Source organism: Pongo pygmaeus, chromosome 9, assembly GCF_028885625.2.
Source record: "Pongo pygmaeus isolate AG05252 chromosome 9, NHGRI_mPonPyg2-v2.0_pri, whole genome shotgun sequence".
Lineage (NCBI taxonomy): Eukaryota > Metazoa > Chordata > Mammalia > Primates > Hominidae > Pongo > Pongo pygmaeus.
Genome location: NC_072382.2, coordinates 6,908,962 through 6,929,639, shown reverse-complemented (window position 1 = coordinate 6,929,639; position 20,678 = coordinate 6,908,962). Strand labels below are relative to the sequence as shown.

The window sequence follows — 20,678 nt, the reverse complement described above, 5'->3', positions numbered from 1 at the left end:
TTTTCTAACTTTTTGCTTTCTCTCTTTCCTCCTGTCTTGTAAACCAGGCAAGGTGTAGGAGTTGGGCAGCAGGAGTAGTAGTGGTCTCCTTCCTTAGGGGAGGCATGGAGGGAAGGCTGGGAGTGGGGGGTCGAGGCTTCCTCGCTATTCTGGGCCATAACATTCCACATAATATTATAATATAATATAATTAATACAATAATAGTTCCCCACCCCACACCAGGATTCCCAGGGCCCACTGCCCCACTCCTCCTCCTCAGGCTGGCCCTCAGCTCGGTGCTCAGCCCTGCTGCGTAGCCTCTCCTCCTCCTCCTCAGGCTGGCCCTCAGCTCGGAGCTCAGCCCTGCTGTGTGGCTCTAGCCTGGCGCTCTCTGGGCGTTGACTCCTTCTCTGTGGTCTGGGAGGAGATGTCCAGGCCCCTGAGGGAGGTGGTGGTGAAATCTTGGCTTGCAGCCTCCAGCCCGCCCAGAGCCAGAGTCAGACACAAGGCTAGGGCAACTCCGCCCCCCCGGGGGCTGGCCCTGCGTTGGACATTTTTTAACAGCAGGGCCACCAGGCAGAGCGGGACAGCCAGGAGGAAGGGCAGCTTGGCAGAGCCTCAGGTACAGTATCCCGGGGAGGCTGGGGCTATCGTGGGCCAGCAGTCGGGCCGGAGTCCAGCTCAGCAACTCCGGGTTACAGGCAGCCCAGGCGGGCCTAGCCACTGGCAGCTGCACTCAGGGGCCACCGTGTCCTGGCTGAGCTCATCTGCCTGCCTGCTGGGGGAGAAAGCGGAAGGAGGAGAGGCAGGTCTGGGGAGTGGCAGCGAGGTCCCAGGCACCCCCCTGGCCAGCGGGCACCCTTCCGTTGTCTGAGCTGGGCTGCCACCGCCTCCTCTTCCTGGGATTCCCGGGACACCCTCCAAGGGAACCAAGGGAACAGCTCTGGGTCCAGCTGCCCCAGGAAGGACTGTGCGCCCCTTCCCTGCAGGGGTCAAGTATCCCTTCCAGCAACAGTCGTTTCCTGGGCACCAGCCTGCATGCCCAGTGCTGATGCAGGAATGTGGCCATGAATGACTCTGGGAAAGAATCGTTCTTAGCAATGGACTTTGTCAGGGTCCAAAAAAGGGAGTGGCCAGCCAGCCCCGCCCCGCCTGCAGGAGGCACTTCTCATCCCGGGAACTGTGCCCCATCAGGGAGCCGAGGCTGTTCAGCCTCTTTGTGACCTGGGGCTGGGTTGGCCCAAGCCACAAACGAGGGGATACGCTGGTCCCTGGCTTCCCAAGGGAGGGGCTGCTGAGCTTTGGGAGACCTCATGAAAATCCAGCTTAAGGCCATCAAAAGACAAAATGACAACACATTTAGTTATAGATCAAATTGGCTTGTATTCATGATTCGTGAATCTGGACAGCCTCCATTCTACAAAATGCAGTGAGAGCTCCCACCAGGCAGTGGCGGAACAGGGGGTTCGTAAGACAGGAAGCAGGAAACAGAAAAATAGGAAACACCAAACCGCCTAATACCGGATCGCTGCAGACTGCTTTTTTCTAAGGGGTAAGGCAGAGGGGACTTCCTGATGATGCCGGCTCAGGTGGACTGGAATCTCCTGCTTCCCGGAGAAACTGGTCTGTGGTTTTGGGCTCTGTCTGCTTCCTTAAAGCTTCGGTTTGATGATGTGGCGTTTGGCAAGAGTGCCTCCATTTTGGTTTGGTCTGATCTGTTGGGGCCTAGTACAGGAGCTCAGTTCAAAACCACAGCCTCTCATCATGTTTGTTTAATGAAGCTAAACTGCGGGAGATCAGAATCGGAGACCCTGCGGTATTGGGCCTGTGGGTCCCCTGAAGTTGGCCTAGTGATCCCCGCCTTCTGGCTGCCCTGATGGGGGTCCCCCAGGCCCTCTACCCACCATGTTCGGTCCCTCTGTCACCACATCCCTGTCCCCAGTTGGGTCTCAGGGTGATGTCCTTGTCTCCCCAACACCCATCCTGGATCAAGGCCCCTTCAGGCCCCTGCCCCAGGGGTCTCCTCCCCCAGCCCTCCTCTGGTACATCCATCCTCCACGGACACCGAGCACTTCCCGGGGTCCCAGTGCTTGAATTATCCCGACTGTGGTATGGGTGCCACAGGCAGTGCCCAATTTTACAGATGGGAAAAGTGAATACAAAGAGGTCAAGCAATCTGCCCAAGGTCTCCCCACTCACACATGTGGTTGCTGCAGTTTAAACCCAGGTCATTGGGCCCCTAGACCATGCCATGCTGGGAGGATGCTCTTAGAAGGCCCACGGTATAGATGAGGAAACTGAGGCAGGAAGAATGAGAGAACGGGCAGAGCCTCCGTTTCCCTGGAATCCAACCCACTTGACGGGCCAGGGGGTCCCTGCCCAGGGACAGTCCCTCAGCAGGACAATCCCTGCTGTGAGGTTGGGGGCAGCGGCTTGGCCAGCCATTCACTCCCTGTGATATGTCAGCCCCGTTCCTCCCCACTCTGTTCCCGGAGCCTGTGGGCACCCGCGGCGAGCACCCAGGCTGGCATAGTGCCCAGCACATGGGCACCTGAGTATTGTTTTTAGAGGCCCGTGGCCTTGAGGGGAAGTGGCTGGTCCTGCCCTGGCCCCCAGGCCAGAGGAAACAGCCGCTATCTTCATCACCAAATAATGTGGCAACTCCCCCGCACCCCAGAAGCTGCAGGTCTGGGCCAGATGTGCCTCAACCTGTGATGGGGGGCCACGCCCCAGAGACCCTTGGGCCCATCAGCCCCTGGACCTCAGTGGCTCAGCCCCAAGAGTCAAGAGGCGGTCTCGGACCCCACAACCTAAGCAGTGTGGGGAGTGGCAGCAACGGTGAGGAGGGAGGCCAAGGAAATGGAATCCAAACAGCAAGAGACCTCCCCTCGCCAGGCACCCCTCCCACAGCCGGCCTACCAGAGTCCACCCGGCCCTGGGTCTGCTGTCCAGGCCCCAGCCCAGTGTCCCTTCCCCCAAGGACTTGGCTGCCCATCCCCAGGGGACGGTGAGGGAGTTGGGAGCTGAGGTGGGTAGCCTTCTGCTTTTCTGGATTTGGGTTTTCCAGTGTGAGGAGCTGGGTGGCATCAGGCAAGCTCTGGCCCTCTCTGAGCCTCGGCCTCCATCTCCTTCAGTGGGGTGAATAGTGGTCCCTCAGTGGGCGGCCGTGGTGGTGAAACGAGCGAGGACAGGCATGGGGATCACACTCCTTACAACCTCACACTGTGGGAGGGGTGCCGCGGGAGTGGGCTTGGGGGCCCCCAGCCCAGTGCCTGAGTCAGGAGTTCCCTATTGTGTGTGTCCACAATGGCTGCCCGGCGCCCTCGGGAGGTCACAGGCCCAGGATACCCCCGATCTCAGGCAGAAGGTGGCCTTGGCTTCTCCGCTTGCCAGGGTCCTGCCCAGCTCCCTGTCCCCCACTGGGCACTCCCTGGGGGCCTCGGTCTAGAGTGAGTGACCCGTAGGGGCAATGCCAGGGCTGGTTGCCCTGTGGGAGAGATGTGTCCTACGGCCCCAGTGAGTTGGTTTCAGTGTTGCTAGGAAGGTTGCTGGAATGTTCCATGCAGAACTCCATCCCCCACAGAGCTCCCGGCCCACGGTCCACCATTCACGTTACGTGCCTTGCATTTTTGTGGTTTCTGCAGAGATTCTTACAAAGGGCGACAGAGGTGCAGGCGTGGTTTGCCTTTGACCATTGGCAGCAGTCTGAAGGTGAGAGTAGAAGGGAGAAGGACCCAGGAGAGTGCGGAGTTGGGGGAGATAAATATTTGCAGGCTACTTAGCAAAACACCCAGAGCTGACCTCTGTCGAGTACTTTCTGTGGGCGCAACATCAAATGTTTTATGCAGCGTGATGTCATTTAATCCTCACGATGACACCAGGTGCCATTAGCATCCCCATTCCACAGATGAGGAAACCGAGGCAGAGAAGGTGAGTGACTTGCCCAAGGTCCCACAACCAGTAAGAGGCAGAGCCCGGAGACAGGCCTGATGGTGGCTCGAGAGGCTCGTTCTTGGCTCCTGGGTCTCAGTCCTGCTCCCGTGACGAGCCATACCCTATGGGGACCATGGTGCCTGTCCTGTGTGCGGGCAGCTGCCCAGCTTCTCCCAATCAGAGCAGGAAGATGGTGGGTTCAGCCTGGCCCCCCCAATCACTTCAGCTGAGGGCTGGCCTGGGGTTCCTGACCAGGCTGTCGGTAGCACACTGGTCCAGCAGGGCCATCCTGCAGACCGGAGCAGGTCCCACTCTCAAGGTGGCCACTTAACAATCACCCACAGCCTTGCGCTCACCGATGCTAGGCCCTGGGCTCAGAACCCACCGTGTGGTCTCATCATTAGCTGGCAGGTGCCATCATTACACCGGTAACATGAGAGGCTTCGAACACTAGGTCTCAAATAAGTAGGCACAGAGGGGCCTGCCTCCCAGTCTAATGAGGGGGAAGTAAGGGGGATGTGGACAGGGTTGGGAGGTGGGTAGAGTGTAACCAGACGTTTATCACATGGCACAACTCAGAACGGTGGGGAGCAGAGTCAAGGGGCCACTGTGACAGTGGATGAGGGCATAATCTGGGTGGGCTGCCTGGAGGAAGCATCAGCCAAGCTGAGATCTGGAGGAAAGGGACTCGGAGAGGGAAGGAGGAAAGGGTCCCCACAGGTCCTTGGCACCAGGCCGAGGAACGAGTGCGTCAGAGTGCTCCTCCGATGAACTTCAAGTAAACAGGCAGGGCTCGGGGGAATGTCTAGGCCCCTACCCTGCCTGCCAGCTCTGGCTGGCACCAACATGGAGGCAGGAACGCCCTCTCGCCCGCTCTGATCCTCTCCCCCACAGCTGTTTCCGCCTCCCAGCACCACAGCCCCGGCAGGGTGGGCAGCAGGGCCTCCAGGAGGCCCGAGCTGTTCTCCCCCTCTTCCTGCGGAAGATGAGGCACAGGGAGAGGAGGCTATTGCCCACTGGCCTGGCCTCCCTGGGCAGTGCCCCCAGGCTGGGGACAGAGGAAGACGGAGAATTCTGTGTCTGGAGTGCTCCAAGGTGGTGGCCATGGTGGCAGTGGGTGGGACACCCCCTCTACTCATCAAGCTCCTGCTTACACCATTCAGGCTGGCAGGGGTGAGGCCACCCCGCCTCCAGGAGGGGCATCAGGGCAGGGCAGAGGGCATGGCTTGGGGTTAACTTCTGTGTGGCAGGAAGAAGCGTGGCGCTCTGCCTGCCTGCTCACCCTCGGGGTCTGTGGTGGAGCAGCTGTCCCCAAGCCCACACCCAGTCCTGCAGCTGCCTCCAGGTCCATGGCAGAGGGGAGTGGTGCGAAGGTCTTCATGTGTGTCTGGGAGTGCTCACTGTTGGGTGAAAGGGGTTGCAGGCAGCCTCGGTCCCTGTGTGGTCATCTGAGTGGGTCCCTGTGTGTGTGTATAAGGTAGAGGTGTCTGCAAGCCCCTGTGGGTGCAGGCAGGTCAGGGGTGCCCAGACCCTGGGGCGGCTGAGTGGTGCCGGTGAATGAGGGGCAGCCCTGGCCACCCAGTTCATGCCGCCCCATCTGGCAGGATGGACCCCTTTGAGGACACGCTGCGGCGACTGCGGGAGGCCTTCCACGCGGGGCGCACGCGGCCAGCTGAGTTCCGGGCTGCGCAGCTCCGAGGCCTGGGCCGCTTCCTGCAAGAAAACAAGCAGCTTCTGCACGACGCACTGGCCCAGGACCTGCACAAGGTGTGCTGGGGTTGGAGGTATGAGAGGTGTGCACTGGGGAAGGGGGGCATGGATGGCAGCTGGGACAGCAGGGGATGAAGACAGCTGCGCCCTCCGTGAAGCGGGGCTAAAAGCAGCTCCTCCCCTAGGCCAGAGCTGCTCTTGCACATTCATCCAGTCACTCATTTCTGTATTCATGCAGCAACTATTTGCTGAGCACCTACTTGCTGAGCACCTACTATGTACCAGGTACTGTTCTAGGCTCTGGGGATATAGCAGAGAATCAAACAAAGTTCCCATGCCTACGAAGCTGACCTTCTGTCGGAGACAATAAAACAGCAAATAAATAATTGCACAGCAAGGCCGGGCGTGGTGGCTCACACCTGTAGTCCCAGCACTTTGGGAGGCCGAGGTGGGCGGATCACTTGAGGCCAGGAGTTCAAGACCAGCCTGGCCAACATGGCGAAATCCCGTCTTTACTAACAATACAAAAATTAGCTGGATGTGGTGGTGGGCACCTGTAATCCCAGCTACTCAGGAGGCTGAGGCATGAGAATCGCTTGAACCTGGGAGGTGGAGGTTGCAGTGAGCCAAGGTCACACCACTGTACTCCAGCTTGGGCAACACAGTGAGACTCCATCTCAAAAATAATAATAAAAATAATAATTACACAGCATGTTGGGTTGAAATATGTGCCCTGGAGACACACCCAGGGTGAAGGGGAGAGAGGGGGCCAGGATCAGGGTGCTGTTGTATATGTGGGGGTCAGGGAAGGTTTCTCTGAGAAGGGAGCCTTAGAGCAGAGACGTGAAGATGGAGGGGGAGGCTCCGCATGGATGCTGGGGAGATGGCAGTGGGCACAGCACATGCAAAGGCCCTGAGGCAGGAGGTGCTGGGCGTTTCTGCTTGAGGAGCAGCAAGGAGGCCAGCATGGCTGTGGGGGGTGGAGAGGAAGAGACAGCAAAGATGAGGTCTGGGGTATGGGCCGCACTATGTAGGGCCTCGGAGGCTGTGAGGCCTTGGGCTTCTCTCTGGATACAGCAGGCATCATGGCCTCTGTCTGGACCCTGAAGGCCTAGGGCCTCATCCCCTCCCAATCCCAGTGGCAGCCAAGGCAGAACCCCAAGAAACACACTTCCCCCAACCCCTCACCCATCAGGGCCCATGCACCTGCCTGCCCCTGCCTCAGGACACCTGCCCCTGCCTCAGGACATCTGTCCCAGGGGCTGCCCCCGGCTCCTATTCTCTGGACAAAATGTCTCCTCCCTTTGCCTTGAAGGCCATAGTGTTCAGACCTTCCCCCAGCCCACTGGGCTCCCTGGGGACTGACTCCCCCACCACCACTGAGCTCCTGCCACCGGCCGCCTGCCGGCCTTCATGAGACTTGACCTGACGTCTGTCTGGTCCCTTTTCTCCCTTCGGCTCAGATTCCACCTCCTGCCTTCCCATCCCAGCTGCAGGAGCGGGGCCCTACAAAGGGAGCAGTAGCCCAGAACATTCAACCTGGTCCCTCCCTCTGGCCCTGGTCAGCCCCCTGTCCCCACCCTCAGCAGGCAGCATCTGCCCAGCGTCACCTGCACCCTCTCAGTTAACCCCTTGGTGAATCTGGTTGGGCAATCACACCCAGTGGCCCCCAGAAGAGGCTCAGAGAGAGTGTGTTCTTGCCCAAGGGCATGCAGCCAGGAAGAGCGGAGCCAGAGTTTGAACCCAGCTCAAAATAGCCTGGTCTCCCAAAGTCAGGTCCCAGATGACCTAGGCGGTGTGGCAGGCAGGCCACCAGGCTCGTGGGGCCAGAGCACAGGCTGTGGGAAAGTCTGTGTGGAAGGCACCTTCGCCCAGCCTCAGTGGCTGGGAGGTGCTGGTGGGCGTGGTGTTTTCCTCCCTCTTGGGGCTCAGCTGTAGCCCTGGCCTTGCCCCTGGTTTGCTGAGTGACCTCAGGCAGGGCATCCCCTTCTCTGGGCTTCGCTGGTCCTCTGGCCCATCCAGCACCCCACTGGCCTGTCCCCCTCTGCCCTGACCCGGGAGAGCCTGCACCCCATAACCTCAGGCGCTGCCTCAGGCAGGCAGAGAGCCTGGCCTCAGTGTCCCTGACCTGTTCTCCAGCATCCTGCAGCCTGCTGCCTGGCTGGTCTCTCCTCCCTTGGGGTGCAGAGGGCAGGGAGCACTGGCTAGCGGAGAGCAAGACAATGTCCCTATTGATTCGGGTCTCCTCACTCCTGCTTAGAAGCCTGACAGCAGCCCTGGCCCCTGGGCTGTGGGAACTGACAGCATTTACCTAGGGGTGGCTGTGCCTGTGTCTCCTGCAGACCAATCTCCATCCTGCTCTTTGGGAGGCCGAGGTGGGAGGATCACTTGAGGCCAGGAGTTCAATACCCACCGAGGCAACATAGCAAGACACTCTGCAAAAAATCAAAAAACTTTTTTTTAAATTAAAAAAAAAAACAAAAAAACCCTAAGTCAGATCCCATCCCTGCTCTTCTCAGGAGTCCTTGCCTGGCCACCTGGCCCCCTCACCTTGCCCACTCCGCTTCTTGCTAAACAGGAGCAGAGCAAGCTCACAGCCACCTCAGGGCCTTTGCAGCCGCCGGGGCCTCTGCCCACAGTATGCCGCCTCCCAGTACCCATGACTTGCTTGTTCCTTGCCTTCAGGTCACTGCTCCAATGTGACCGCCGCCTGGAGATCTGCACTGACCGCTTTGTAAAAACAGCACACACATACACACGCTCATGTGGATGTATACATGTGCACACCTGTGCACGCCCACAGCCACACGCTCCAGCAGTCCCCACCCCCACCCTGCTCCGTGATTTCCCTAGCACAGCCGCGTCCTAATGGAGCCGTCAGCGTTCTCACTTTCACGTGGACTGACTGCCCCCTGCAAGGTCGGCCCCAGGGCAGAGACAGCACCTCACACAGGAAGCACGCACTGAACATGGAGTGAGAGAGTGAACGAATGAACGAAAATGAATGAATGAGTTGTGGAAGCAGGCCCTGCCTGAAGGAGGCTGTGCTCTCCTGCCAACTCTGGGAATCCTGGCCCACCCTGACCCCACCCACTTCCCACAGTCAGCCTTCGAGTCGGAGGTGTCTGAGGTTGCCATCAGCCAGGGCGAGGTCACCCTGGCCCTCAGGAACCTCCGGGCCTGGATGAAGGACGAGCGTGTGCCCAAAAACCTGGTGAGCCGGCCGGGCTGAGGCGGGCGGGGGGCTCAGGGGATATTTGCTCCCACAGGGTGGTCCCTCTGGGTGGGAGCTGGCTGCCGAGGGGCCGGGGTGCTGAGCACTTAATTTCATCCCCGTCTCCCGGCCCAGGCCACACAGCTGGACTCCGCCTTCATCCGGAAGGAGCCCTTTGGCCTGGTCCTCATCATTGCGCCCTGGAACTATCCCCTGAACCTGACACTGGTGCCCCTCGTGGGTGCCCTCGCTGCAGGTGAGAGCTGGGCCTGCCCCTTCCGGCCACCCTTCCCCGCTCGAGGCCTCAGGGCCACCCATGGATCCCAGGAGGACATGGGAGAACTGGCCCAGGTGGCAAAGAGGACTGTCTGGTCCACCGTCCCCGGGCTGTGTGGCCCTGGGCCCGTCATGTCACCTCTCTGAACCAGGTTCTGCATCTGAAAGTGGGTGAGGCCGATGCCTGCCCTGCAGGTGTGTGGAGACCAGGAGCGGGCTATGCCTCCCCCAGCTCTCTCCCCGCGCTGCCCTGCAGGGAACTGTGTGGTGCTGAAGCCATCGGAGATTAGCAAGAGCGTCGAGAAGGTCCTGGCCGAGGTGCTGCCCCGATACCTGGACCAGGTGAGCAGGGCTGCCGGGCAGGTAGAGCGGGAACAGGCAGGGCTCAAGGGCTGAGCAGCCCCTGGCATGGAAGGGCCTGTCAGTCAGACCCGAGTCCCTACCTCAATCCTGCCTCTTCTGAGTTGTGTAAACTTGACCAAGTCACCGCCCCTGTCAGCCTCAGTTTCCCTCTGAGGAGCAGCGAGGGCAGCCTGTTGCCCAGGGGTCCCGTGTCTGCCTCCACCTGGCCCTGGCATCAGCCCCTCCAGTGCCAGCCGGACTCCAAGCTGGGCCTGCCAATGCCAGGCAACCTTGGGGAGCTCCCTTCTCCCCACTTCACCTCCACCCAACGCTCCTAGAGCCCCAGCTGGGTCAGGCCAGGCGGGGCAGAGTCAGGGCAGGGTCCAGGCAGGGCGGGCTGCTCCCTGTGTTCTCAGAGCTGGGGTCCCAGAAGGAGCCTCACCCATCCCGCCTTGCAGAGCTGCTTTGCCGTGGTGCTGGGCGGGCCCCAGGAGACGGGGCAGCTGCTGGAGCACAGGTTCGACTACATCTTCTTCACAGGTGAGGCCGGGACAAGGGTTGGGACAGGCTAGGGTCGGGGAGGACAGCTGCTCAGGGGTCCTGTCCCTAACTCTGGGAGTCCACAGGGAGACTGAATTCTCCTCTCTCTCTCTCTGGACCAGGCTGGGAGCAGTCCTGGACCCCCAGGACCCCTTAGGGAGGGATGGAGTCCCATGTCCAGGGCCAGCCCACCGTGCCAACCACAGTGTCAGGAACCATAGCCTCCGCCCCCACTGCCCCCAGACCCTCATACGTGACCCCGCTGCCCCCAGGCTCTTAGACACCACCCTACTGGTGCCCACAGCCCTCTCTGCAGACAGATGAGGGACTGGGCCTCAGCGTCCCACCCAGGGTCACCCTGCTGGCCAGGATGGGGACAGGCTGGAATGTGCACATGAGCCCTTGGTGAAATCCACGCCAGAGGTCACTTTTTTTTTTTTTTTTTGAGACAGAGTCTTGCTCTGTCACCCAGGCAGTGGCACAATCTTGGCACAATCTTGGCTCACTGTGACCTCTGCGCCTCCTGGGTTCAAGTGATGCTCATGCCTCAGCTTCCCAAGTAGCTGGGATGACAGGCATGTACCACCATGCCCAGCTAATTTTTTGTATTTTTAGTAAAGACAGGGTCCAACTATGTTGCTCAGGCTGGTCTCGAACTCTTGGCCTCAACCAATCCTCTTGCCTTGGCCTCCTAAAGTGCAGGGATCACAGGCATGAGCCACCACACCCGGCTTTGAGTTTTTGAGCTAGTGAGGGGCAGGGGGAGCGGGAGGAAAACAGTGGTGCTGGCAGGTGAGTCTGTGCCTTGGAGGTCGAGGCAGTCATGGGGAAGGGCCTGGCAGGATTGACCAGGCCACCTCCCAGCAAAGGCAGAAGGAGCTCCGGAAGGAACCACAGAGCCCAGGAAGCACTGTGCCAGGATGGGGTGGGGTGAGAATAGAGAAGGGACAGTGGCTCCTGCCGGCTTTAATCCTTGACCACAAGGGGGAGAAATGCCAGGACCATCCCCACAGATGCAGCAGTGTGGTCCCCGAGTCTGGAGAGGAGGCCTTGAGGCCCAGACAGGGCTAGGGCAGAGAAGGCTGTGTGCATGCGGAGACTGCTGGGCCCCTGGAGGCCAGCACAGAGGAGAGGTGAGGCCGAGTCAGGCGGGACGTAGGGACGCCTGCATCAGACTGGGACAGTCCACCTCAAGGGTCGGAAAAAAAGGGCTGGGCAGGTGGCAGAACTTCCAGGTTTAGGTTTAGAGAAGAGAGACCTGAATGCCACAGACAGAGCTGGACTCCAACCTTGGGTGATAAGGGATCCCCGAAGTTTCCAAAGGAGATGGGTAGGGAGGGTTCCATGCAGCATTTTGCAAAGAGTCCCCTGCAGGGTAAGCCAGGGTCAGAAGCAGAGGTGGCAGGAGCCAAAGGGCTTGGCTCAGGAGGCGGACCCTGGGGGCCGATAGCAGCCATGCACCATTCCCTCCTGAGACTCTGTGCTTAGGGGCTGGTCCTGGTGAAGGATGAGCAGGGCCCTGGGCTGCAGAATGGCAGTGAGGAACAAGGAAAGGCCAGGCGAGGTCTGGTGCCCACTGACTCCACCACCTCTCCAGGGAGGACCGGGGCCCTGGGCTGGGCCATCCCGCCTGGTCCGGGTCACTGACTGGCCAGTCTGGTTTCCTTCCATGCCCAGGGAGCCCTCGTGTGGGCAAGATTGTCATGACTGCTGCCGCCAAGCACCTGACACCTGTCACCCTGGAGCTGGGGGGCAAGAACCCTTGCTACGTGGACGACAACTGCGACCCCCAGACCGTGGCCAACCGTGTGGCCTGGTTCCGCTACTTCAACGCCGGCCAGACCTGCGTGGCCCCCGATTACATCCTGTGCAGCCCCGAGATGCAGGAGAGGCTGCTGCCCGCCCTGCAGAGCACCATCACCCGTTTCTATGGCGATGACCCCCAGAGCTCCCCAAACCTGGGCCGCATCATCAACCAGAAACAGTTCCAGCGGCTGCGGGCATTGCTGGGCTGCGGCCGCGTGGCCATTGGGGGCCAGAGCGACGAGAGCGATCGCTACATCGGTGAGTCCTGCTGCCCCTACCACAGCCCACCTGGGCCAAGACCCCTCCTCACTGGAGGGCCCACGGCTGGGCCACGAGTCTTGACTCACACCTGAAACCCAGCCCCACTATCAGAGCCCGGACTTGAGCCACGGCTCCAGTGCCATGATTCCATCTCTGTGCTTCTGAGCCTATGGCCCCACAAGGCCAAACTCTGGTCCCTCAGCCCTGGATTTACTGAGCTCGGATCCCAGGGCTCCAGGGCCCAGTGTGCTAAGATGAACTCCCATCCCACCACCGGTTGTCCTGAAAGGCTATAACCTCAGATTCTCCAAGCCCATGATCCCCAGGTTCTAAACTCCGAGGGTCCCGTCCTGAGCACCCCCAGTCTCCTGGGTCGTATGACTCAGCAGCTCACGGGATACTGCAGCTCCAACATTCTGGGACGCTGTTGCCTCATGAACTCCAAGGTTCTAAGATCCCATCACCCCTGACTGTGAGACCAAGGTTGGGGGATTCTCTGCGCCCCACAGGCCCTGAGCAGGCTGGGGAAGTCTTAGGGTCCCTTCTAGGGGGCTGTGGGGAGACTTTCTTCCCTAAACACTCCAAAGCCTGAAGCGCTGGGAAGTCAGACCTTGAGATCCTGGCCTGGAGCCCTGGCCCGTGGCCCTGTCCCCACCTCTACCCCAACCCCTGGGGGCGGTCCTGACTGTGGCCCTGGGGCTGAGCCGTCTCTGGTGCCCGCAGCCCCCACGGTGCTGGTGGACGTGCAGGAGACGGAGCCTGTGATGCAGGAGGAGATCTTCGGGCCCATCCTGCCCATCGTGAATGTGCGGAGCGTGGACGAGGCCATCGAGTTCATCAACCGGCGGGAGAAGCCCCTGGCCCTGTATGCCTTCTCCAACAGCAGCCAGGTGGGGGTGCGGCCAGGCTGGGCAGGGTCAGGAGCCTGCAGTGGGCAGTGCAAGTGATGACAGCAGAGGGGCCACCAAAATCCAGTGGCTTCGGGACTTTGGGATGGTGGTCCTCTTGGCTCTGTCTCTGCCCACTCTCCTGGAAGCAGCTGAGCCTCACCCACACCAACCCTGTCCCCAGTCTGGGCCCCACTCTCCTAGGCCTTCAGTGGGCGGCTTCCCGGGGTCTTCTCTAGGGTCCAGTGTTTCCTCTAGGTCAGCCCCTGCCTTTGTTCTTCTTACACATCAGGGCCTGGTGGCCACATGACCCCTCAAGCCTGGCTCTGAAGGCACAGGCAACGTGTCGGGGATGACCCGAAGGTGCAGGTCCGAGAATGAGCCCTGATCCCCCACCCCTGCTCAAGCTGCAGAGGCAGCCTGGGAGGCCCAAGGCCGGAGTCCTCAGATTGAAAAACACCAAGAGGTACCAGCAGTCCCTACCCACCCGCCCCCGCCCCCCACCAGCCCTCAGCCAGTTCCTCGATTCCCTCCACTTGAACTTTTTTTTTCTTTTTGAGACGGAGTCTCACTCTGTCACCCAGGCTGGAGTGCAGTAGCACAATCTCGGCTCACTGCAACCTCTGCCTCCCGGGTTCAAGCGATTCTCCTGCCTCAGCCTCCTGTGTAGCTGGGATTACAGGCGTGTGCCACTATGCCCGGCTAATTTTTTGTATTTTTAGTAGAGATGGAGTTTTGCCACGTTGGTCAGGCTAGTCTTGAACTGCTGACCTCAGGTGCTCCACCTGCCTCGGCTTCCCAAAGTGCTGGGATTACAGGCATGAGCCACCGTGCCCAGCCACTTGAACTTTTTTTAAATAAACTTTGTATCGGGAAATACTTTTAGACTTACAGAAAAGTTGCCAAAATGGTACAGAGAGTTCCCATGTACCCCACACCTAATTTCCCCCATTTAATGGTGCTTAGATGGGTCAAAACTAAAAAAGTGATGGCAGGGCTGGGCGCGGTGGCTCACACCTGTAATCTCAGCACTTTGGGAGGCCGAGGTGGGAGGATTGCTTGAGCCCAGGAGTTTGAGACCAGCCCTGGCAATATAGCAAAACCCCGTCTCTATGAAACATTTTTTTTAAGATTAGTTGCGCATAATGGTGCACACCTGTAATGCCAGCTGCTCGGGAGGCTGAGGTGGAAGGATCTCCTGACCCAAAAAAAAAAAAAAAAATTGTGACAGCAGTGCTTTACTATTAACTACACTCTAGACTTTATTTGGATTTTGCCAGTTTTTCCACTGACATCCTCTTTCGGCCCCAGGATCCAAGCCAGGGTCCCACCTTGCATTAATAACCCTCTCAGCTTGAGGAGTGCCGGACAGGTCTCCTGTAGAACATCCCCAGCCTCAGGTCATCTGGTGTATTTCTCATGATTAAAGAAGGGTTACTGGTTTTAGGAGAGAATCCCACAGAGGTGAGCCTGCCTCTCACACCACATCTGGGGCACCTGAGATGCACACGTGGCTAGTGAGTGGAACCTTCACTACCAGGTCAGGACGGTATCTGCCAGGGTTTCCTTGGGAAGCTACTATTGTTTGCTTCTTTATTATTTGGAAGCAAGTCTCTAAGGCTACCCCACCCTCACCAGGTGGGGGTAATTAAGCTGTATGCTGCTCTATCATATTGTTAGTTATTATCTAGTTATTTTATACATTCTTTTCTTATTCCATTTGTGGTTTGGTGGAATTCTATTGTGTTGCCATTTGATATCTTTCTCTTCCTCCTTTTTATGATTGTTTTATAGGGCCTGCGAGTTTTGTACTTTTGTGTGTATTATGGCAAATACCAACTTGTTTTTATGTTAAGATTCCTTTGAGCATTTCTTGCAGGACTGATCTAGTAGTGATAAATTCCCCCAGCCTTTGCTTGTCTGGGAAAGGCTTTATTTCTTCAACTACGAAGCATAGTCTTAGCTGGATACAGTATTCTTGGCTAGCAGCAGTATCTACATTTATTTCCTGGAATTCTGTAAGAAAGATTCATCTCTTGAATTGTTTATTTAGGTCACTACGGACTCAGGTATATTTATTTGACTCCAGGGGCTGTAATCCAAGGTCGTGTGGTTTGTCTGAGGCTCGGGCTCAGGAGCCCATGTAAGATGTCCCAGCCTCTTGGCTTGTGACCACCTCCTTCCCCTCTGGTGCTACAAGCAGCTCCAGGCTCATCTTGTATCTCCCCTGCTCCAACTCCAGAAGCAGCCATTCCTTCAAGGAGCCCTGCTTCATCTGGATATTTTCACCTTCAGAAAACTCTACAGAGGTTTTTTGACAGTGGAGTCATCTGGCTTCAAACTTTTCTGACCACCCAGAACTGATCCCAGGACATACAGTCACACCTAAGACACAAGTCATGCACAAGGTGGCTTGCCCGTACTACCTGGGACGCCCTCTGCTGCCTTCTGCTCCATCTCCTCCATCTGCTGCCACTGCCATTGTGGGTAATGTTGGTCTCATGCCGTGAAGTGACGTCTGAATCCACTGGGGGTGTCCACTTTCCCCACATCAGACAAGCCCTGACCCAGCTGTGATCAGAGGTTCACGGTGATTGCAACTAAATATACTGAAGTTTTTGTGCAGCAACTATTTAGTGTCTACCAATCTTTTCTTCCTTTCAGTCTTCAAATAAGTCTACAGATTGAGGAAGAAGGTCCTTTATTAAGTCAAGCAAGGGCCAAGCTTCTGTTTCTAAAGTGCAAATCTGACCACATCATTATGTTTTCATGTCCCTGTGCTCACACCACACAGCCCTTCAGCCTCCACTCTGTCTGCAGTGCCCTCTTTGCCTGAACAACTTCTGTCCCTCCCAGTCCCTCCACTCAACAGGCATGTGACACCCCTCTCCTGGGATGCCTCCCTACTGTCCAGCACTGCCCCCTGCTGCCACTACAACCTCCATGTCCCCAAGCAACACTAGGTTTCCTGCCCCTACCCCCAGGCCTAAGAGTCTGTGCCCCCAGCATGGACCACACATGAGCAGATGTCCAGGAAACATGTCCCAAGTTGGAAGCTCCATGAGGAGCTGCTACACAACCCCCTGCCCCACCTGTACCATCACAGGCCCTTCAGCTGACATGGTGGCCTCAGACCCTTTCTGAGGCAAGATCAGTGTCACGGAGTCCAGCATGGAACAGGCTCTGGGTCTTGAGGATCCTGATGGGGCTCAAGGCGGCCTCACGCACATCCTGTTCTCTCCCAGGTGGTCAAGCGGGTGCTGACCCAGACCAGCAGCGGGGGCTTCTGTGGGAATGACGGCTTCATGCACATGACCCTGGCCAGTCTGCCTTTTGGAGGAGTGGGTAGGTGCCTGCTACCCTGCCCTTCTGTTACCATTTGGTCAAATTGCAATAGTGTTACCTGCATACATTCCTGCCAAAGCACCCCAGCTCCACCTCAGTGTAGAGGGACAGGCAAGGAGGCCTCACCCCAGAACACACATCCTGCTCCCCACCCCAGAGAGTCTGAGTCCAACCTGGGCAACACAGTGAGACCCCATCTCAAAAAAAAAGTCTGCAGTGGAACCTTCTAGACCATCTCTGCACAGACACACAATTTAGTGAATTTTTAAAAATACCACACAACTATGACCACACTGCCCACTGCAATGCTATTTGCTCTTCTCCCCAACAGCATGACCTGGCGTTTGCCCCTCAGCAGCAATGCTGCCAGCGTCCTTCACTCCAGGGCGGCTGCTCCTCTAACCCCATCCCCCCTCCAGCTCTCAGTACCACACCTCCCCACCCTGAGAGGCCCGGATGAGTGCCAATCCTCCACCCCCTAGAGCAGCCCCGATGCCACTGCAGAGTCCTGGCCTCTGAGTCAGGAAGCCTCAGAGATGGTCCTGGCAATGCGCTGAAGGTCCTGTGGCCCAGGTGATGCCTCCCCTCTCTGAGCCCACTTCCTCCTCAGTGAACAGTAGGCCCCGGGCAGGTGACAGGCAGTCCTGCCACCTGTCCACACTCAGCACCAGAGTGAACGATGGCAGGGCCAGGCAAGCTGCCTCAGATGGGTCCACGCACCTGGAGGGCAGCCAGGGGCACAACAGTGCCTGTGCTGCTGTCCTGGCTCGGCTCGAGTTTGGGTGGCTGCCCCCGACCCCATCTAGCTGCCTCCCCAGCCCCAGCCCCATCCTCCTCAACCCACCTCCCTGCCCTGGAGGAGAGTCAAGGCTGTCTGTGGGCACATCTGACCCTGCTGCTCCCTCAAGAAAGCCTCCCCCAGCTCCCAGGCTCCCGAGCCGACCCTTCTTGGTGGCCGTGGCCCCACTCCGCCTTCCCCACCTGCTGCTCCCACAGCCCGAGCTCTGCCCAGGTCCCTAACACACCGCATGGCACCCACCTCTAAGGCTCCCCAAGCCTGGGTCCCTCTTGCCCCCACCCACCCTCTTCGTCTCATTAACTGCATATCCTTGGAGCTCACTCACTGCAGGAAGCCCCCCAGCCAACCCCACTCCACCCAGGCTGTGCCCTGAACGCCCTGGCCTGGGGCCTCGTCTGCCTCCCAACCTAGACGCTGAGGAGAGTTCATTGCACATAGCACCTACTGGGTCCTGGAGTCTTAACATCCCCTCAATCCCCACCACAACCCTAGCAGGGAGGTACCCTTGTCACCCCACGACAGAGGAGACTGAGGCACAGTCCAAGGTGACATGGATTGTTTGCAGCAGGGCCAGGGTTTAACCCCCGGCAGTCTGACTCTGGAATCCATGCCCTTGACCACCATCTGCCTATCTTGCCCTGGCATCTGGTATCCCCAAGGCTTACTGAGCTGGTGCCAAGCTTGGGGCTAAGCCCTTTACCCACAGTGCCTCATGATCAGCCCACTGGACAGATGGGGAAACAGGCTCAGAGGGGTGAAGTAGCCCGCCTAGGCCCCACTGTCTGTGATTGGGAGACCCCCAGGGCCTGACCACCTGTGTTCTGTGCTACTGTACAGGTGCCAGTGGGATGGGCCGGTACCACGGCAAGTTCTCCTTCGACACCTTCTCCCACCATCGCTCCTGCCTCCTGCGCAGCCCAGGGATGGAGAAGCTCAACGCCCTCCGCTACCCGCCGCAATCGCCGCGCCGCCTGAGGGTGCTGCTGGTGGCCATGGAGGCCCGAGGCTGCAGCTGCACACTGCTCTGAACCCTTCCCCAGACCCAGGCCGGAGACCACCACGACCGCTGTCGCCTGCGGCTGGTGGAGACGGGGCCTGGGCTCCAGGGCCCGAGGAGGAAAAGGATTGCCAAGGCTCCAGGGCACCCCTCAAAGCAGCGCCTGCCTCCTCCCTCCTGGGTCTTCCCTCTCCCTGCCTCAGCCTCCTCCCTCAGCCTCCTCCCTCAGCCGCTCCCAACCACGAGAGCTGAGGTGGGAGACATGGGAAACAGTGCAGTGACCCACCCCCTGCCCCCGCACCAACCACCCATGTTCAGGAGAAGAGGACAGACACGGCGCCTCTGAGTCACCTCTCTCCTGTGGAGTGGGCGTCCGAGGGGCCCTGGCATCTGACTCAGGCCACACCATGGAATCACTGCATCCAGGGCCATCCCTGCCCTCTCTGAATCTCAGTTTCTCCATTTGTTCAGTGGAGAGACTTCACCATTGATATCTCCTGGCTGGGTGCGGTGGCTCACACCTGTAATCCCAGCACTTTGGGAGGCCGAGGCGGGCAGATCACCTGAAATCAGGAGTTCAAGATCAGCCTGGCCAACATGGCGAAACCCCATCTCTACTAAAAATACAAAAATTAGCCCGGCGTGGTGGCGCATGCCTATAATCCCAGCTACTCAGGAGGCTAAGGCAGGAGAATCGCTTGAACCCGGGAGGTGGAGGTTGCCGTGAGCCGAGATCGCATCACTGAACTCCAGCCTGGGTGACAGAACGAGGCTCTGCCTCAAAAAAACAAAACAAAACAAAACAAAACAACAAAAAACCTCCTGGGACTGTTGCAAGGATGAAACGAGGGATTGAGGGATTGAGGGATTGCTGAGCTGGAGCTCCAGATGTCCTATCTTTTCTCGGTGGGGTGGCATGGAGCGGGGCACCTCCCTCTTCTCTCCAGCCAGGTGGGGCTGTGGTTATGCGATAGGGTCTCCTTTCCCTCCAGCCCATGCCAGAGGAGCTTGGAACTCTTCATCCTCACGGTGCCCACTACGAGTCATACTCTTCCCCATCCTGCTCATCCTCCTGGGCCCCATCCACTCAGCCAAAGCAGAATGCAGGGTTTCCGGCCTGACAACCCTTCTCAGCTCCCAAGTCCCACTTTTGAACAAGTTGATGATTCTGAAACCGGCCCAATTCCTAACAAGCCGGATGCTTGAGAAACCTACATCTGGACAATGAGAGGCAGCTCCTGCGGCCTGCGGGCCACCTCCTCTTCCTTGACTCCTGCTTTCTTTTCAGACTATATCAACCTACAACTTTAGTCAGGGAGGGGGACAGGGGTGGACCTGAGTTTCATCTCCTCTCTCTCTGGCTGATGTCACCTGAATAAAGCCTTCTTCCCTGGCAATACTTACATCTCGGTGATTTGCTTTCTGTGCATCTAGCAACAGGACTCTGGACCAAGCCCCTGGCATTGGGTAACAATTCTGTAATGCTGCAGGACTTCCCCAATCCACGCAGGAATCCCCGCAGGCATCCACGCAGGAATCACCCGGTGCAGGGCCAGGGTCAGGTGTGGGCCACCATCCCAAGACCTCCCTTCTCTCCAGGGCCAGCCCCTCTCCTCTGAGCACCTGCTGACCAGCCCAAAGCCCTCTCCACTCCTCAGCTTGAACTCCCCCAGGGTCTCCCTGTGGCCCACAAGTCCTTTGGAGGCTCGGGCATCTGCAGGCAAATCCCAAACCACTGTCCCCTTTGCACACACTGAGCCTGCCCTTGTCCTCATCCTGGTCTACCATGTGTGTCCTCCCTCTGCACGGGCATGGGACATGCCCTCTGTCTCCTTCCCTTCCTGGCCTGCCCAACTCCTACCTACCCTCAGCGCAGATCCTCCCAACACACACATGCAGGCAGCCTCGGGGCCTCTGCGGGTCCCTCTACCACAGCATTCCCGGGGAGAGGCCCGGCGTGGTGGCTCACGCCTGTAATCCCAGCACTTTGGCAGGCCGAGGCAGGAGGATCGCCTGAGTCCAGGAGTTCCAGACCAGCCTGGGCAACATGGCGAGACCCCGTCCCTACAAAAAATACAAAAATTAGCCGAGCCTGGTTGTGGCAGGCGACTGTGGTTCCAGCTGCTCGGGAGGCTGAGAAGGGAGGATCACCCGAGCCTGGGAGGTCAAGGCTGCAGTGAGCCGAGATCGCACCACTGCATTCCAGCCTGAGCCACAGAGCCAGACTGTCTCAAAAAAAAAAAAAAAAAAATTCGCTGGTAGGAAACATAGGCTGGTTGAGTACGGGAGTCATACGGATCAGGTGGATCAGGCGGCCGCACACCGCAGCTCTACGGCCCAGGAACCTTACTAAATACTCCCATGCCTCAGTTTCCCGCCTTAACGTGATAACGTTACTGTAGTTTCTCCACGCAGGGCTGCTGTGAGGATTAAAGGATGCCGCGTGAGTAGAGCATCTCGTCGCCATTACCGTCATCACACGCCCCCCCACCCAGCCCCGGCGGGCCCACCCGCTGCACCCACGGCGACCGCAAACGCTTTCTAAACCACGCCCCGGATGTCCCGCCTCCAGACGCTCGGAAGTCTTC

The 20,678-nt window shown here is 58.6% G+C and overlaps 1 protein-coding gene and 1 long non-coding RNA gene across 4 annotated transcripts; one reads left to right on the top strand and one right to left on the bottom strand.

Annotated features, from left to right (window-relative positions):
• Window positions 1-505: 505 nt before the first annotated feature.
• Window positions 506-19,487, top strand: ALDH3B1 (aldehyde dehydrogenase 3 family member B1). Of its 3 annotated transcripts, none has more exons than XM_054440808.2 (11): window positions 534-602; window positions 3,625-3,691; window positions 5,518-5,680; window positions 8,727-8,837; window positions 8,973-9,093; window positions 9,370-9,455; window positions 9,914-9,995; window positions 11,673-12,059; window positions 12,786-12,952; window positions 16,195-16,294; window positions 17,931-19,487. In XM_054440808.2, exons 3-11 carry the CDS (start codon window positions 5,519-5,521, stop codon window positions 18,119-18,121), a joined length of 1,407 nt encoding a protein of 468 aa, XP_054296783.2. In that variant the 5' UTR covers window positions 534-602; window positions 3,625-3,691; window position 5,518; the 3' UTR covers window positions 18,122-19,487. The 3 variants fall into 3 exon arrangements, with proteins under 3 accessions (XP_054296785.2, XP_054296783.2, XP_063526893.1); XM_063670823.1 differs by having other exon boundaries at window positions 547-602; window positions 3,625-3,910; XM_054440810.2 differs by lacking the exon at window positions 3,625-3,691 and having other exon boundaries at window positions 506-602.
• On the bottom strand, window positions 15,375-20,630 carry LOC134740231 (uncharacterized). Its single transcript, XR_010127533.1, has 2 exons — window positions 19,495-20,630; window positions 15,375-15,626 (listed from the first exon to the last, which is right to left on the bottom strand). It is a non-coding gene; the product is annotated as an uncharacterized LOC134740231 (long non-coding RNA).
• Window positions 20,631-20,678: the final 48 nt, after the last annotated feature.

Bases quoted from the DNA above. Each gene is read 5' to 3' on its own strand.
- ALDH3B1 (XM_063670823.1), top strand. From the start codon at position 3,852: ATGACACCAGGTGCCATTAGCATCCCCATTCCACAGATGAGGAAACCG. The intron at 12,060-12,785 runs GTGAGTCCTGCT...TGGTGCCCGCAG, and splicing joins CGAGAGCGATCGCTACATCG to CCCCCACGGTGCTGGTGGAC. The intron at 16,295-17,930 runs GTAGGTGCCTGC...GCTACTGTACAG, and splicing joins TCTGCCTTTTGGAGGAGTGG to GTGCCAGTGGGATGGGCCGG.